The sequence below is a fragment of the Carassius carassius genome, chromosome 6, assembly GCF_963082965.1.
Source record: "Carassius carassius chromosome 6, fCarCar2.1, whole genome shotgun sequence".
NCBI classification, from domain to species: domain Eukaryota; kingdom Metazoa; phylum Chordata; class Actinopteri; order Cypriniformes; family Cyprinidae; genus Carassius; species Carassius carassius.
The window spans coordinates 40,812,143-40,830,003 of NC_081760.1; the positions used below are offsets into that span (position 1 = coordinate 40,812,143).

Below are 17,861 nucleotides of genomic sequence, written 5' to 3' on the forward strand. Positions count from 1 at the left end.
AGCCTTCGGTTTACCTGGGCTCATAACACTAGCACAGAATCAGTTCAGAATCAATCACCAAAAGAATCAGTTCGGTTCAGATGCTCTGTGTGTCGGTCTGCTTCACACTGAATCACACATGCGCAGTATCATCAGCTCCTCGATTCTTCTTATCTGGCTCGGCTCGGTGTTCATCTTCAGTTCTCTCTTCACAGCAGTTCAGTCAGTGTACTGTTTGAGTAAATGAATTACTCCGGGATATTGGTTTGTTTGAACTCAGAGGGAGTGTCAGCCACATTAAACAAGTTAACAGCTTAAGTCATTTGTGGATTAATGCGTATTAGAGATGCGAACCGTTTAAAACGATTCAGTTCGATTTGGTGAACTGGTTCAAAAAGATCCGGTTACATCGAATGATTCGTTCGCGAACTGGATATCCAGACTGCTTTGTTTTGAACTCTCACACAACAGACACGGAAGAGAAGACAATGCTGAATACAGTCGTAGTTTTTGCTATTTTTGGACCAAAATGTATTTTCGATGCTTCAAAATATTCTAACTGACCCTCTGATGTCACATGGACTACTTTGATGATGTTTTTCTTACCTTTCTGGACATGGACAGTAGACCGTACACACAGCTTCAATGGAGGGACTGAGAGCTCTCGGACTAAATCTAAAATATCTTAAACTGTGTTCAGAAGATAAACGGAGATCTTACGGGTTTGGAACGACATGAGGGTAAGTTATTAATGACATAATTTTGCTATCTGGGTGAACTAACCTTTTAAGTTCATATGGTGTACCAAAGTGTCTGAACATTTATGTTACTGTGATATTTCAGTTTTGTACTTTTCAATAAATTTGTTATGAGGTGTGGAGTGCATTATGAGGTTTCATTACAACACAGTCTCACTCTCTACTCGTCAAATGTCTGACGCATGGTCAAGGGATCTGGCGTCACTTTTTTGACGCACTGGGTATACCTTTGGCGTTATTTTTTAACGTGCAGGTTAGTCCGATAGACTTCTATAGAACTCAGCAGCGTTTAAATTTGACGTCTTGGGTCAGCACACCGCAACGAGACTAAATAAATTAAAATAAAAAAAAGAATAGGCTACAAAAAATTATATATGACAGAGATCATTTTATCTGGCCCTCCAACTTGTTTTTGAGGTTTAAAAATCCTCGCAATCTGACATCAAAGTGTTCTCTGTGCAAAGGCTTAGCGCGTTCATCAGCGGTGAGTTTAACAACACTCAACTGCAGGAAAAACAGCATTCAGCGGTGAGTTTAACAACGCTCCAAGGCGCGTGCAAGTAAGCAGTTTAACCGTTTTCTTACAACCCATTCTCGCTTATCGCTTATTCATAGTTTATCACTATGAAATCACGTTCAAGAAGTCTCATTCAGCACACATCGCGATACTTGCCATCAGTTTACATGTTCCACAGGTTAGGTGAGTAGATGTAAATTCGCTCTTTTAATGCCTGTTATAAAAAGTATTCTGTCTTCTTTATTAATCAGATTAGCGCCGTATTGTTTACCCGCTGTATTATATCAGTCATCCGAGGCTGTCTTTGAGTTTCATTGCGTTTAACTAAATGAACACACCTGCTAACTAGTGTGATTAAACTCTGTCGGTCACGTGACGTGCCATAGACTTTCAATATATTCATTTCAGGTTCAAAGATGTAAATTTGTAGTAAAATCATGGTAACCACGACACGTACAACAGTAACAAATTACATTTGAAGTTAAAACCCAGGAACGGGCCATTTACCATGTTTTTACCACAGTAACTGTAGTTTTACTATGGTATATTAATAATCAATACAACAATACAATAATCATCAAACTAACTATGGTTGTACAACTGTAATGGTCGTTTTTTGATGTGCTTTTATATGACAGATATCACAGTAATCACATTTACAGTACCATGCTTTTGATACCTTTTTATGTAAATCCAAAAAAAGTAAATAAATAAAAGGACACATTTTTCCCCTCTTGCAGTTCATTCATATCAGTTTATATTTTAAATATTTTGCTCACAAAACATTATTAAAATTCTGTTTATAATTCTATTTTAGCCCCCCCCCCCCACCTTTCATATTTTTATTATTATTATTTTATTTTTTTTAGCTGAAAAGACATAAAGGAAGCAGTCAGCCCAGTGGTGTTTCTGAAGAGGTATTCCTTCAGAAATGGAGAAGACAGAAAGCTGCGGAGGCAGACATTTGCAGCAGTAAGTCTGTGATAGTTTGACCTTTTTATCAAACTGCTGTTATAAATTGCACAGCATTTGTTGTTTCTTAAACTGTTGCACTGTCCAAATACCCACACTTGCCATCTTTGCACCTGTCCACTTGATTATTTATTTGACATATTTCCTGTGTTTAGCCCAAGTGTTCGAGTGAGCATGATGACCACAAGTGTGTGTCGAACTTTTCATGACCTGATGACAGTGGTTCCCAATCCTGGTCCTGGAGAGCCCAACACTGCACGGTTTTGGTGTCTCTCTTATCTGACAAACACACTTTTGAGGTCTTGGAGTCTTCACTGATGAGCTGATGAGCTGAATCCCATGAATCAGTTGGATGAGCTATATGTAATAGTGATTTTGACCACAGGAAGAACAGCACTCATATGTATATGAGATAGCTGATTGTTGGATCAATAAACAACAACAACAACTTAAGTGTTTAGAGTTTTAGTTTTTTTTTTTTTATTTATTCAACTTTGCATTTTAAAGTAAATTCTTAATCTCTCTTCATTAGTCCCTATTACAGAGGACAATTTAATTTTTGGTGCTTCTAATTAAGTGAATACAAGCAGTTGCAAATGATGTACAAAATAAATATACTTTTCTGTGCACCAAGAAAACGTGCAACACTTTGTTTTACTACCAAATTATTCTCAATATCTTTATTATTATTATTATTATTAATATTTCACATACATTGGAAAGGTTTCTGTGACCAAATCAATTACACTACTGATAACCGTCCTTTAAGCATGTAATATTTTTTAAAATAATTCATATGAATATAGCTTGCTATTATTGACTAGCTTTTAATAATAGATGCATTTAACATTTAATTATACAGCATCTTTACAGAGGCTGCTTTGATGGTCTAAAAAAAAGTTGCATGTAATTAAATATTTCCTTTCTGTCTTTCAGGATTGTTTGCAGATAATGCTGTTCTTCTCCATCATGCACAAGGACTCACCTCTTTAACTCTTTATCCCCCGCACACACAGAAATGGTCCCTTGATCAGTGTTTAGACTTTGCAGTGGTTTGATTTTTGCAGAAGATGCAACTTTGTTTTAATTCTAAGCTTATAATGATTACATTACTTCCAGCAACCCATATACTGTATACAGAACCAGTGATCAAAACAATAGTTGAAAATACTATTTTCATATTGATAAAGCATTGTGTTCTCTTTTTCAAGCTTCATAAAGTAAACTTTGCTTCTGGTGCTTTTATCATAAAAAAAAAAAAATATCAGTTCTCATCAGGAGTTTTCGTAAAGGACGTATTCATGCACAGCCATCCCCTAGTTCCAGTCATAAAGTGAATGATGTTATTGTCCGTTTTGTTTCTGCATTTTTATGTAGCAGGTGTTTGTTTTCCTGAACACGTTTTCTTTCTTCCATTGTTCGGACAATCAGTGTTTATTTGATGCTGTGCTGATGGAGTTTTATAGATGATATTGCACACTTGACATGCATGTCTTCATGGTTTTTATTTTCTGAGTTTGAAACCGTGTGTTGTATCACTTTTTGGTCAATTAAATTGTCCAGTGTTCTCTGAATGACTATCTGTTTTTTTTTTTGTTTTTTTTTTGTTTTTTAAATAAAAGTATTTGCAAAGTATTTTTATTCTTCATAGTGGCAAAAACAAGCTTATTGACAGAGGATGCAGTGCAGTTATATGGGCACTTTGTCTTTGAATTAGTCTTTTCTTTCTGTTTTTATTGCTAGAGTTCAAATGGTAGAGAATGGCAAATCACAGAAACACAAAAGTTAATAATTTTTATAACTTTAAAACACAACATAATATACAATGTAAATGTTAGAAGCTCATCATTTGATTAGAAAATGCACTTGTCTTTGAAAAAAAAATCTTATATTTAATGAGAGGAATCGGTTAGATAGAACTGCGGCCATGTGCTCATCAATATTGCCCAATTTTTGTCAAGCTGAACAACAATAATTAGAGCATTTGCATTATTGTTGGAGGAAGGTGTAGACGTTAATAAAACACAATCTAATAGGTAGCAAATGTTATTGATTGTTAACCAATCTATCCCTTCAGCTGAAAGACATCGGTCATAAATGGATAAGGAAGCGTGACGCCGCTGCTCAGCTTTGATATCATTGGCTGTCAATATCCCTTGTCACCGCAGGACAGTCTGTGGTTGGACTATCTTTTAACCCATATTAAACAGCGCATCATGTTACAAAAGTATGTTTTGCTGCTATTATCACATTAGTAATAGATTAAGTCAACAAGTAAGGGCTGCTATGTTGAGAAAAATTACCTCTTTAGTGAGATCCTAACCCTAACCCTAAGCATAACTTCAAAAAACTACAAAAAAACAGCGCCTAGTTTTCAATTTCCATAGATAGAACGATGGAGGCTTGTGGGTAATGTAGTTTAAATCGTTTTATTGACGAAATGAAATAAATAAGATATTTAATGGAAAACTGGATTTCTAAATATGTTCATTGTGTAAACCTCTATGATATAATTGAAAGACAGAGTGAAATTTGGTATTTTAGAGTGAGCAATATTTAAAATGCCTTTATGACACATTTCTGAAAACTGTGCCCGACATTATTTTATCAGCATAGCATAAGTAATAATCCTTCCGGTTTTCTCTTTGATTCGTTAACTGAACTCTGATTTACAGCTATTTGAAATGTACAGTTTTGGGCTCTTCCGGGGGGTGCTACTGTGCCCCTGGGGGTAGAAGGGCAGTAAAACCTACATTTATGTATTCTCCTCATCATGGACAACAAACTGAGCTGAGTCACATTTATATCTGACAGTTTTCACAGTCCACACTTTTCTAATCTTAACATCATGGCTAGTAAAGCTTTTGACAGGACATGGTGAGGCCATCTGATGAAACATGGAAAAATTATAAAGAAATTATTTAATAATAAAAATAATAGATTATTTCTTTTATTTTTTAAGTTAACAGTAATAAATAGAATGGATAAACCTGCAACAACTTGCCTTTATCTATTCCCCACTGTTAAGCAGTAATCAAGGACAATGTGATACTTCACTATTACACAAGGAAGAATTCATGGAGTACTAAGAATACTATATATATATAAGAATACTTTATATATAAACTAATTAGCAACAATCAGTGTAAAAATGTCCTCCTCACCCCCTTATCTTCCTCCTCAGGTGCTGGACATCTGTAATGTGCTCTTGGTTTGAATACAGTACAAGATCCACGTTGATCATTCCTGATACATTCTCAGTTATCCCTCAAGTGTTTGTAACAATAAAGCAAATGGCTTTTCAAAATAATTCATCTAGTAACTCCCTTTATATATAAATATATTTAAAAAAGCCATATTTGTGATTAAATATATACAATAATAACTTTCTGGTGTATTGTTGTTCCAGATTTCATTAATCTGATAAAAAAATGTTTATGTCTTAAGTAAAAAATAATCCTGGTAATTAATAATTTGTAGTTTTTCAAGTGTAGAATAAACACATATGAGCCTACCTGGTAAAATTATGAATTTACCAAGAATTTTCAACACACAATATTCACCATATTAATTTTATTGAAGCATAGACTATGAAGATGATAAAGTAGCATCAAGACAAACACGATTTAAGGAAAATAACAATGGATCAAAAATTCATTAATATCATAAATTAATCAGTTCACACAGAGGAGTGATGAAATGTCCTTAAAAGTCACACAGTCCCATCCAGTCAACTGTGATACAGATCATGTGATACATATAAGACATGTGATACTGTTCCAGAAAATAATGATTCCTTATCATCACATCTAAACTGGTTTCATCTCTCCATCGTGATCTTCTTCTCTCGTGTCTGGAAACAGTTTGTGGCTGATATCCAGCACTGATGTGGTGTAGCTTGTTCTCAGCCAGAGGATCTCTCAGTCCTAACATCCCATTTTCAGACAGTTCCCAGACCTCGTCAAAGTGAAACAAACAATTCAGATGAAGTTGTTTAATGGACAGAGAGCTCAGCTTATGTTCTGTGTGATTTTAGCAGGGTGAGCAACTATGATCCTTGTAGTATTGTACACTTACCATTATTCAAGCTGTTTTGAGACCTTTTGAGAAGCTTTTTCTCTGAAGACAATTTACCACATCCTCTTCTTTCACTCCTTTCAAGAGCATCACTTGGTCAAAACCCCTCATTTGGCTGATGAGATCATCTGTACAAATTAAAATACTGCAATAAAAATTTAATTCTGCAAGAATTAAGAAAAAGTTAGAGGCAAAGGACTTGCTCATGAGACAGCCCTTAGCATGTGACAGAAATGTTTGCCTCTATAATTCATTTATTGTTGCAGTAAATGTGTCTTTTTCCTCTAGAATCTTTCTCCAAAGTTCCTGACTTCTCTCACAAATGTGTTTTAGTCTGTGCAGTGTAAGGCCTGGCTTCAAACCAATCAACTATCAATCCACAAATTATAACAAAACATTTATGAAACAATTAATGTAAACCCCTTTTATAAAACTTGTATTCTTTTATTTAAGACAAACAGGTGGTGTGTTTAAAATTTAACTTCAAATTTAAAAATGTTCCTGTCACACTTTGCCAACATGCTATAATTGTAATAGCTGTATCAAAAAAAAAAACATATTAGAAAGAATAATCAAGGCTGACATGACCAGTCCGGTGAGAGATCATTATAAAGTCCTGTAACACATAACACAGCATTGCTTCAACACACACACACACCAGAGGACTTCTGTTTGTTTGAGCACAAGATGAGCTCTTCATTCCTCATCCTGATCAAATTATTTCCTTTGTCTTCCTTCTCTTCTGTGAAACAAGATAATTTCTACTTACTCTGTGTGCAATTAATATTGCTCATTAAACATATAATTAAGTTAATTTAAAGTAAGATTCAGACCAGAGCATTTGATGAGTAAATGTTGATTCAAAAATATTCTAAACAGATGTACCTGGGAAGAGCTGATCATGGCAAGATTCACTGAGACTCAGTAATAGCTCTTTTAGTTTTTTAGGAAGATTTGTGAGGGTTGGCTCACCAAAAACCTCTGAAAAAGAAGAACAGCATTATCTGCAAACAATCCTGTAAGACAGAAAGAAAATAAATATTATTACATTACATGCAACTTATACATTACTGTGTGTATGTGTGTGTGTGTAATTATACAGCCTATAAAAAAGATGCTGTATAATTAAATGTTAAATGCATCCATTAATAAAAGCAAGTCATTAATAACAAGCTATATTATATAATATAACCTATAATAATAATATAAGCTATAATATAACATTTCCAATGTATGTGAAATATTAATAATAATAATTAGATATTGAAAATATTTTTTTCACTTAATTAGAAGCACCAAAAATTAAATTGTCCTCTGTAATAGGGACTAATGAAAAGAGATTTAGAATTTATTTTAAAATACAAAGTTGAATAATAATAATAAAAAAAAAAAAAAATCTCTGGAAAACACTTAAGTGTGTCCCATAAGGCAGTGGCTCCCAATCCTGGTCCTGGAGAACCCCAACACTGCACATTTGAGATGTCTCCCTGATCAAACACACCTGATTCAGCTCATCAGCTCATCAGTGAAGACTCCAAGACCTCAAAAGTGTGTTTGTCAGATAAGAGAGACACCAAAACCGTGCAGTGTTGGGCTCTCCAGGACCAGGATTGGGAACCACTGTCATCAGGTCATGAAAAGTTCGACACACACTTGTGGTCATCATGCTCACTCGAGCACTTGGGCTAAACACAGGAAATATGTCAAATAAATAATCAAGTGGTCAGGTGCAAAGATGGCAAGTGTGGGTATTTGGACAGTGCAACAGTTTAAGAAACAACAAATGCTGTGCAATTTATAACAGCAGTTTGATAAAAAGGTCAAACTATCACAGACTTACTGCTGCAAATGTCTGCCTCCGCAGCTTTCTGTCTTCTCCATTTCTGAAGGAATACCTCTTCAGAAACACCACTGGGCTGACTGCTTCCTTTATGTCTTTTCAGCTAAAAGAAATAAAATAATAATAATAAAAATATGAAAGGTGGGGGGGGGGGGGGGGTAAAATAGAATTATAAACAGAATTTTAATAATGTTTTGTGAGCAAAATATTTAAAATATAAACTGATATGAATGAACTGCAAGAGGGGAAAAATGTGTCCTTTTATTTATTTACTTTTTTTGGATTTACATAAAAAGGTATCAAAAGCATGGTACAGTAAATGTGATTACTGTGATATCTGTCATATAAAAGCACATCAAAAAACGACCATTACAGTTGTACAACCATAGTTAGTTTGATGATTATTGTATTGTTGTATTGATTATTAATATACCATAGTAAAACTACAGTTACTGTGGTAAAAACATGGTAAATGGCCCGTTCCTGGGTTTTAACTTCAAATGTAATTTGTTACTGTTGTACGTGTCGTGGTTACCATGATTTTACTACAAATTTACATCTTTGAACCTGAAATGAATATATTGAAAGTCTATGGCACGTCACGTGACCGACAGAGTTTAATCACACTAGTTAGCAGCTGTGTTCATTTAGTTAAACGCAATGAAACTCAAAGACAGCCTCGGATGACTGATATAATACAGCGGGTAAACAATACGGCGCTAATCTGATTAATAAAGAAGACAGAATACTTTTTATAACAGGCATTAAAAGAGCGAATTTACATCTACTCACCGAACCTGTGGCACATGTAAACTGATGGCAAGTATCGCGATGTGTGCTGAATGAGACTTCTTGAACGTGATTTCATAGTGATAAACTATGAATAAGCGATAAGCGAGAATGTGTTGTAAGAAAACGGTTAAACTGCTTACTTGCACTCGCCTTGGAGCGTTGTTAAACTCACCGCTGAATGCTGTTTTTCCTGCAGTTGAGTGTTGTTAAACTCACCGCTGATGAACGCGCTAAGCCTTTGCACAGAGAACACTTTGATATCAGATTGCGAGGATTTTTAAACCTCAAAAACAAGTTGGAGGGCCAGATAAAATGATCTCTGTCATATATAATTTTTTGTAGCCTATTCTTTTTTTTATTTTTATTTATTTAGTCTCGTTGCGGTGTGCTGACCCAAGACGTCAAATTTAAACGCTGCTGAGTTCTATAGAAGTCTATCGGACTAACCTGCACGTTAAAAAATAACGCCAAAGGTATACCCAGTGCGTCAAAAAAGTGACGCCAGATCCCTTGACCATGCGTCAGACATTTGACGAGTAGAGAGTGAGACTGTGTTGTTCATTATGAGGTGTGGAGTGCAGATTAAAGTGAAAAAAAAATCTTTTTAAAGTTGCAACGTACAATGTGAAAAATTTTGCAAGCTACTGTATATCAAATCTCCCCTGCATTTAAGGTAAATTTCAGTATCTACATGAAGACTTAAAGTTTTCACTTAAATGTATAAAGTGGCCACTGATTTAAAACTCAGTCCAAAGATGAGGTATGTAGTGTCTGATATAACACCAGTAAGGCAGACATGATTCTGTGTGAATGTAGAGGGAGGGCTCCTCCTGGTGACAGACAGCAGGGTTTACAGGCAGACTCGTGGCTTTGTGTTGATCAGATGGTGTTTTTCTTCCCGGATGAAGTCCAGTCAATTGAATTTGTGAAGGGTTGCTAACCCTTGCAAACATTTCAGATACTAACTGTGCCAAACAGTATCTCGGGGGTTTTTGGTTCATAGTCTGTAACACTACAAACTCTAGTTATTGATGTTCAGTTCTTGAACAAATCTTTCTTTTAAAGCAGTTCTCAGGAAGTAAGCGGTCGAGCCGGTTCACATATCTAACTGAATCAAACTATAGTTCCGGGTTGATGACGCAGGACGCACAGCTGAAATAGCACATCCAACTCAAAAATAACTGAATGAGCCGGTTCACAAGCCTATCAATCTACCGCTTCATCCTTCCCTCACTCATGAACAAGACTCCAAGATACTTGAACTTCTCCACTTGAGGCAGGAGCTCTCCACCAACCTGAAGAGGACATGCCACCCTCTGAGTAAATACAGCCGGATAAAACAAAAACTGTGTCCATCTTCATTTCAGGCTCCAAAGCAACAAAATGTGATTATTTTAAAGGGGGCCGTTTCTTTTCTATACCCACTATATATACACAAATGCATGCATTTGTTATCCAAAGTATGGTCTTAAAACATTGCCAGGCTCTTGACTAGGTGGTGCTAGTGTTGTGTCCGAAGTGCATCCACTCAGAAAATTGAGGGGAAAAGATACATTTTTACCTACGATAATTAAATTTGATGATTTTTGTGTGTAAAATATGATCAGTGCTGTAAATTTCACTCTTTTGAATCCAACATGTCTCTTCCAAAAACAGAGATAAGATGCAGTTTATCTCTGTGGTACAAAGCTGATTTGTCACTGTATGTATGTTTGGGTAACTCAGAATCAAAACACTCCTGTCTTGCTTCGATGATTCATAATTCAAAAGCATATAAATAGGCCTATAATACTAATGTTGTGATCTAGTTCCTCAGTCAGTGAAACATGCAACAAGCTAATTTTAATAATTGTATATATTAATTTATGTGAGGTATGATGCATTATCCCATGGAACACAACTGGAGTTATCATCAGAATATCAAATGCAGTTTTTAATGCTAATTTTATAATTGGTTCATCAGCAGCTGTGGTTCCACTGTATTTCTCATTTAGTGTTTCTGGTGTCTGTTGTGGAGATAAACACATCTGTCATAATGATCTCAGTGCAGGAATTTATTGAAAATGCATGAATTTTTGATTCATTTCAGTTACAAACTAAAAGAAGCAAAGAACAAAAACGAAGATCAATTCATAAACAGTCATAAGTTTATGAGAGTCATATTCCTACATGATTTACTAAATTATACAGTTGTTAGAAAACACAAAACAATTAAACATTAAATTGATTTTTTTGGTTGTTTGTTTCTGACAAGAACTGCAGTGTTTCTATGACACACGTTTGATCTTCATGCTGATGGATTTCATACCAACCTTGAAATTCTTCCATGATTTCCAAACATTTCCAATGATACCAAGGATGTCATCTTCACCCCATAAATATATACCATTGGGGTTTGTACCGAGGCAGTCTTTGTACCAAAATCCCCCGAGATGCTTTTTGGCACAGTTATCTCCAGAGCCATCTTGGTCTTTGTCAAAGGTGGAGAACTTCTGTCCATTATGGCCAGATAAAGAGTCACCTGGAGAGAAGAAGAGCATCACTGAGGACAGTAACTCAATGGAAATGGGTTTTCATGAGTATAAATGTGTCCTACCTGCTCCTCCATCACTGAATCCTGAAACATGTAGTTTGTATCCATCAGCTTCAGGACCCACAGAGAAGGACGAGTACTGAGCAAAAGCTTTATTTCCATGAAAGTCCTCCAGATCCACTCTCAGCATGTACTTGTTCTTACGTGTCAGCTGGTACATGTTCTCCAGCCCTGATCATACACACACATGAAGAACACGTTCAACCAAACACTGGACATGAACATCCTCACAAACACAGCTGTGAGATCTTACCCAGCCAGTATTCTCCCTCCACATTCCCAAATCCTCTCTTGTACTGATTCCACGGCTGATAGAAATTCACACTGCCATCCATTCTCCTCTGAAACACCTGTGATGGGTTTATATAGAATATATGATTCATAATGAATGTGCGGATGGGTGTTTGATGATCTAGAGACACATTCATACCGTCCATGCTCCGTTGTCTTCATCTTTCCCACCGGAGATCATCTCACAGTAAACCCAGACAGAAGACTAAGACAGAAGTCAAGGGTCAAGAGCCCAACTAAAGCAAACACTGATCTCTAACATGGTTACTTCAAATGAAACAATAAATCAACATCTAAACCTTAGTTCATTCTCAATAAGAGCTGGTGATGCTGTTTGTTGGGTTGTTTAATCAGATCTTGAGAGATTTCATGTATTTTATTTCAGTTGATTTCATCTAAGGCTGTGTCTGAAGTCAGTTGTAGTAGTTCTTGTGTTTCTCTTTTCTTCAGTGATTCTGTTTGTTAACAGCAGCTGTTCATCACTAATTAACAATCAGCACTTAGTTAATCACTTAATTACTTAAATGCAAAGTTAAAAAACTTACATGGTTTAAATCAAGGCAATCTGTTTACTCAAATGGTTTGAGTTAAGTTAACTTGTCGGGTTTTACAGTGTACTACCATCTCCTTATTCTCTAATCAGACGACCTCAGCAGATCTGTTTTTATATTTGTGTTGTAAATTTACAATAATGCAGTCACTCACCATTTGTGTTCTTCAGTCTGACACAAACACTCTTTGTATATCAGATTCTCCGACTCCTTCTCTGTGTTACATAATAAATTTACATTATAAAACCCCATATTTTGGAGGCAAATTAAATGCAAGTTAAACCTGCATTCACAAGCTGTGCTTTATATGCTTGCAGTGCTTTGGGCCAAAACTGATGCTTTTCAGATATTTTCTTCTTACCATTCTTGAAAGGAAGTCTATGGCAGTTCATACAACTGTTTGGTTGAAAGTTGTGAAAACTGGCATGTAGATAGAGAGACTGAACATTAATCATAGCAAATTTGGGGTCTTTACCGCCAATCCTCTAGCGCCACCAGTGGGTCAAATATGCATTGATGTATAAAGCTAATAACTTTTGATTTTGAATGCACACTATGGGTCATGAATGAATATACATGTTTGAATATACATGCTCCCTACACACTGGGCAGTGTTGTAATGTAACAACGTAAAAATAAATTGTGACAGTATGAGTTTTTACATTTCAGGCAACTTTTACTTTTACTCCACTATATTTCCTAATTAAAATGTATACTTTTTCTTTGATACATTTGCCGTAAGTATATTTGTTACTTACTACAAAATAGTCAGAAGAACACAGACTGCAGGAAAGCAGGTTTGACGAATTGGTGCTCTGGCGTTTGCAAGTTAGACTGCAGATGATTAAACTTTTCTTCTCAAGTCGAGTCAGGGGTGTGCGATTTACAGCATCGTCTGCAATGCTATGGTAAGTGTTGTTGTAATGATGTGCAATCTGATGTTATCAAGTAGTCTATATCACAGAAACATACACAGAGCACATGCACATTAATTTATTAGTCTATTACAACTTAATATTCCAGGGTTTGTAAATTGTAGATGGCACTAATTCTTCTGTATGCTTTTTAAATTTGTATAATTTAATGTAGGCCTAGTTTACTTAATCTATATCACACAAAGAGTACCATTTTTCTGAAGATGCATGAACACATTTAATAATCATTTTATACAAGTTGAATCGGTTGAATCTCAGTGACTCACTTATTAACATTCACTTGCTGTCACCTACTGGCGGTTTTAATTTCACATTTTTAACAATTTTTTTTTTAGCATGTTTTAAATTATTCTAAATATCAGGATTCAACGTTTTATGTTAAGAACAAACAATTAAGCCTATTTATACATCTGTAACTGCAGCTTCAATGAATCCATGTCCTAAATGCTATTTCAGATGCAGATTCCAGAAATGATTTCTTAAGTTGGAATGAAAGACACCAAGTACCAGATGAAGTGCTTCTTCTTCTTACACAAAAATACAAAAAAAAGAAATAGTTAGGACTGAAAACAATCTCGCAACTCAAGCTGTGTATGAACATATACATTTACATTTAATAATTTAGCAGATGCTTTTATCCAAAGCGACTTACAAATGAGAACAATAGAAGCAGTCAGGTCAACAAGAAAACAACAACAGTATACAAGTGCCATGACAAGTCTCAGTTAGTCTAGTATAGAACGCATAGCCAGGTTTTTTTTTTTTTTTTAAATGAAAAGACAAGAAAAGGAAAAGTGCTAGTATTAGTTGGTTAAGTGCAGGCGAAAAAGATGAGTCTTTAGATGTTTCTTGAAAATGAGTAAAGACTCAGCTGTATGAATTCAGATTGGGAGGTCATTCCACCAGCTGGGCACAGTCCAGGAAAAGGTCCGTGAGAGTGATTTTGAACTTCTTTGGGATGGCACCACAAGGCGTCGTTCACTTGCAGAGCGCAAACTTCTGGAGGGCACATAAGATTTAACCAGTGAGTTTAGGTAAGTTGGTGCCGTGCCAGTGGTCGCCTTGTAGGCGAGCATCAGTACCTTGAATTTGATGCGAGCAGCTACTGGTAGCCAGTGTAACCTGATGAGGAGAGGAGTAACGTGAGCTTTTTTTGGCTCATTGAAGACAACCCTCGCTGTTGCATTCTGGATCAATTGCAGAGGCTTGACAGCACATGCAGGAAGAGCCAGGAGAGCATTACAATAGTCCAGTCTGGAGAGAACAAGAGCTTGGACAAGAAGTTGGGTTGCTTGCTCTGACAGGAAGGGTCTAATCTTCCTAATGTTGTATAAGGCAAACCTGCAGGACCAGGTCGTTGTAGCAATGTGGTCTGTGAAGCTTAACTGATGATCCATCACAACTCCTAGGTTTCTGGCTGTCCTCGAAGGAGTAATGGTTGATGAGCCCAGCTGTATAGATGTATAGAGAAGGTGTGATGAAGCAATGGGTTAGCTGGAATCACCAGGAGTTCTGTCTTCGTAAGGTTAAGCTGAAGGTGATGGTCATTCATCCAGCTAGAAAAGTCACTCAGACAGGCTGAAATGCGAGCAGCTACCATTGGGTCATCTGGTTGGAATGAGAGGTAGAGTTGGGTGTCATCAGCGTAGCAGTGATAAGAAAAGCCATGCTTCTGAATGACAGATCCTAATGACGTCATGTAGATGGAGAAGAGAAGTGGTCCAAGTACTGAGCCTTGAGGAACCCCAGTAGCAAGGTGGTGTGACTTTTAAACATCACCCCTCCAAGACACACTGAAGGATCTGTCAGAGAAGTAGGATTTAACCCACAGGAGTGCGGTTCCAGAGATGCCCATCTTTCTGAGGGTGGACAGGAGAATCTGGTGATTAACAGTGTCAAAAGCAGCAGACAGGTCCAGTAAGATGAGTACTGAGGATTTTGAAGCTGCTCTTGCTAGTCGCAGGGCTTCAGTAACCGAGAGCAGAGCAGTCTCAGTTGAGTGGCCACTTTTGAAGCCAGATTGGTTGCTGTCCAGGAGGTTGTTCTGTACAAGGAACATAGAAAGCTGGTTGAACACAGCTCGCTCAAGTGTCTTTGCAATGAATGGAAGAAAGGATACTGGTCTGTAGTTTTCAAGAAGCGCTGGATTTAGAGATGGTTTCTTGAGCAGTGGGCTTACCCGAGCTTGCTTGAATGCTGAGGGAAATGTTCCAGAGTGAAGAGAGGAGTTGATAATGTGAGTAAGCGAAGGTATGACTGAAGAAGAGATCGCTTGAAGGAGGTGAGTGGGGATTGAATCAAGTGGACAAGTAGTAGGATGATTGGACAGGAGAAGTTTGGAGACGTCCATCTCGTCTGCTGTAAGAGTTGACGGAGGAGGTGGTAGCGGCGGATTAAGAAGAGAAGAGCAAGTCTTGAATAGTGTCCGAGCGTCACAACAGCTGTTAATTTTGTTGTGGTAGTAGGATGTTTTAGCCGTGAAGACATTTGCAGAGAAGGAAGAGAGGAGAGACTGATACACACTGAGGTCGGTAGAGTTTCTTGATTTCTGCCATTTCCTCTCTGCAGCCCTGAGCTTAGAGCAATGTTCACGGAGAACCTCAGACAGCCAGGGGGCAGATGGGGCGGTGCGTGCTGGTCTAGACAACAGTGGACAAAAGTTGTCCAAGCAAGATGTTAAAGTGGAGCAAAGAGTGTCCGTAGTGCTGCTTGTGTCCAGAGCTGAAAACTGAGAGAGTGCAGGAAGTGAGGATGAAACCACAGAAGATAGTCGAGATGGAGAGAGTGAGCATATGTTCTGTAGAAAGGTGACCTGCGTTGGAGTGTGAGGCACTTCAGGAGTAAGTGCTAGGTTAGCAGTAATGAGGAAGTGGAGCAACTGAAGAGCTGTCCACAGAGCAACAGTGTGTGTAGATGAGGTCCAGTTGTTTGCCTGATTTGTGAGTCGCTGTAGTAGACACTCGCTTGAGATCAAATGAGGTGAGCAGAGTTTTGAAGTCAGCAGCCTGGGGTTTATCTAGGTGGATGTTGAAGTCACCAAGCAGTACCAGAGGAGTATCATCTTCAGCAAAGTTTGATAGCAGCACATCCAACTCCTCCAAGAAGTTTCCCAATTGACCTGGGGGACGATAAATGACCACAAAGTGGATTTTAACAGGGTGGGTTACAGTAATGGCATGTGATTCACAGTGTTGGGTATAGTTACTTTGGAAAGTAGTTAGTTAGGTTACAACGTTACCATCAATTAAAAGTAATCAGTTATGATACAGCGTTACCTATTCATAAAAGTAACGCGTTGGAGTACTCATGCGTTACCAAAAATTAAAAGCCGTTTGCAGCGGCTCACACATGACAGACACAGCCCCCGGCCCCTTTAAATGCACCTAGAAGTCGTGACTCCCGACAATTAATAACGTCAGTCATCCGACTAAATTAACACTGCAGGATAACAATAACAGGAAAGACAGTCAGCAATAGGCTATTCCACATGGCGTTTTATTTATTTATTTATTATCACAGAACATATTATTAATCAAAATTCGCACCTACCCAGCCCGGGTAGCCTAGGCTACTGTAGCTATATTATGAGCACCACAAGATAACTCCTAATTTTTCTTTAACTTTAAATAATGCAGTTATCAATGTACAAGTATGCTTACTTGTAAACACAATTAAACAGGCTTGCAGATTTAAATCCATTTAGAAATGATGAACAACCAGCCAGCCAACGATCTAACAGAAATTAACAGCTGCATGTCAAACAAAAATGATAACAAACCGAATTAAATCCTTCACTGCCACACAGGCAAATGACAAATCGCTAAATAGCCGAAGTAATTATTATTAAAGTGTCACTCACAGTCACAAGCCTAAATTCGCTTTAACACAGTCCATAAACCAAACGCTGTCCTCTCTGCCATCTTGCCGGGAGTTCGAAAAAAAAAAACCACACACACACAGGGTCAGGCGCAGGGCACAGACGTATCACAGCCATTGACTTTACAATCACAGAGCTTTGGCTCCGCTCATACATCCGCAGGTGGCACAGTAGACCTATACTGTCTGACAAAAAGCAGGCTGCAGTCGGGATTTTTCTTTCCTTAAAATAACGGATTACTTTTTTTAAAAAAATAACGAAGTTACTGATTACTTATGCACGAAACTAACGCGTTAAGTTACACATTTCAGGAAAAAAGTAATTAGAGTACTCTAACGCGTTACTTTGTAACGCGTTACCCACAACACTGGTGATTCAAATGAACCAGTACCTGTAGGTGATGGCTGAAGATCAAATTTCCATTCTTTTGATATAAGGAGACCCATACCTCCACCCCTCCCAGTGGTACGAGGAGGGTGGGAACAAGTGAAATTAGTGGAGAGGGCTGCAGGGGTGGCAGTGTCTTCAGGTTTGATCCAAGTCTCAGTCAGTGCCATGAGGTTGAGACCGGAATGAGTAGCAATAGACGAAATGAAGTCTGCTTTGTTAACTGCAGACTGGCAGTTCCAGAGACCAACTGGAATAGAGAGCGTAGTAGTAGAGGTCAGAGGGACAGGCC

The 17,861-nt window shown here is 37.4% G+C and overlaps 1 protein-coding gene across 1 annotated transcript; it reads right to left on the reverse strand.

Moving 5' to 3' along the window:
- Positions 1-11,057: 11,057 nt before the first annotated feature.
- Positions 11,058-12,018, reverse strand: LOC132142911 (microfibril-associated glycoprotein 4-like). The gene is made up of 4 exons (XM_059553112.1): positions 11,959-12,018; positions 11,782-11,878; positions 11,532-11,699; positions 11,058-11,456 (listed from the first exon to the last, which is right to left on the reverse strand). Exons 1-4 carry the CDS (start codon positions 11,998-12,000, stop codon positions 11,203-11,205), a joined length of 561 nt encoding a protein of 186 aa, XP_059409095.1. The 5' UTR covers positions 12,001-12,018; the 3' UTR covers positions 11,058-11,202.
- Positions 12,019-17,861: the final 5,843 nt, after the last annotated feature.

Coding starts and splice junctions, on each gene's coding strand:
- LOC132142911 (XM_059553112.1), bottom strand. CDS start 12,000: ATGATCTCCGGTGGGAAAGATGAAGACAACGGAGCATGGACG. Junction 11,700..11,781: donor GGAGGGAGAATACTGGCTGG/GTAAGATCTCAC, acceptor GTGTATGATCAG/GGCTGGAGAACATGTACCAG. Junction 11,457..11,531: donor ATTCAGTGATGGAGGAGCAG/GTAGGACACATT, acceptor TCTTCTCTCCAG/GTGACTCTTTATCTGGCCAT.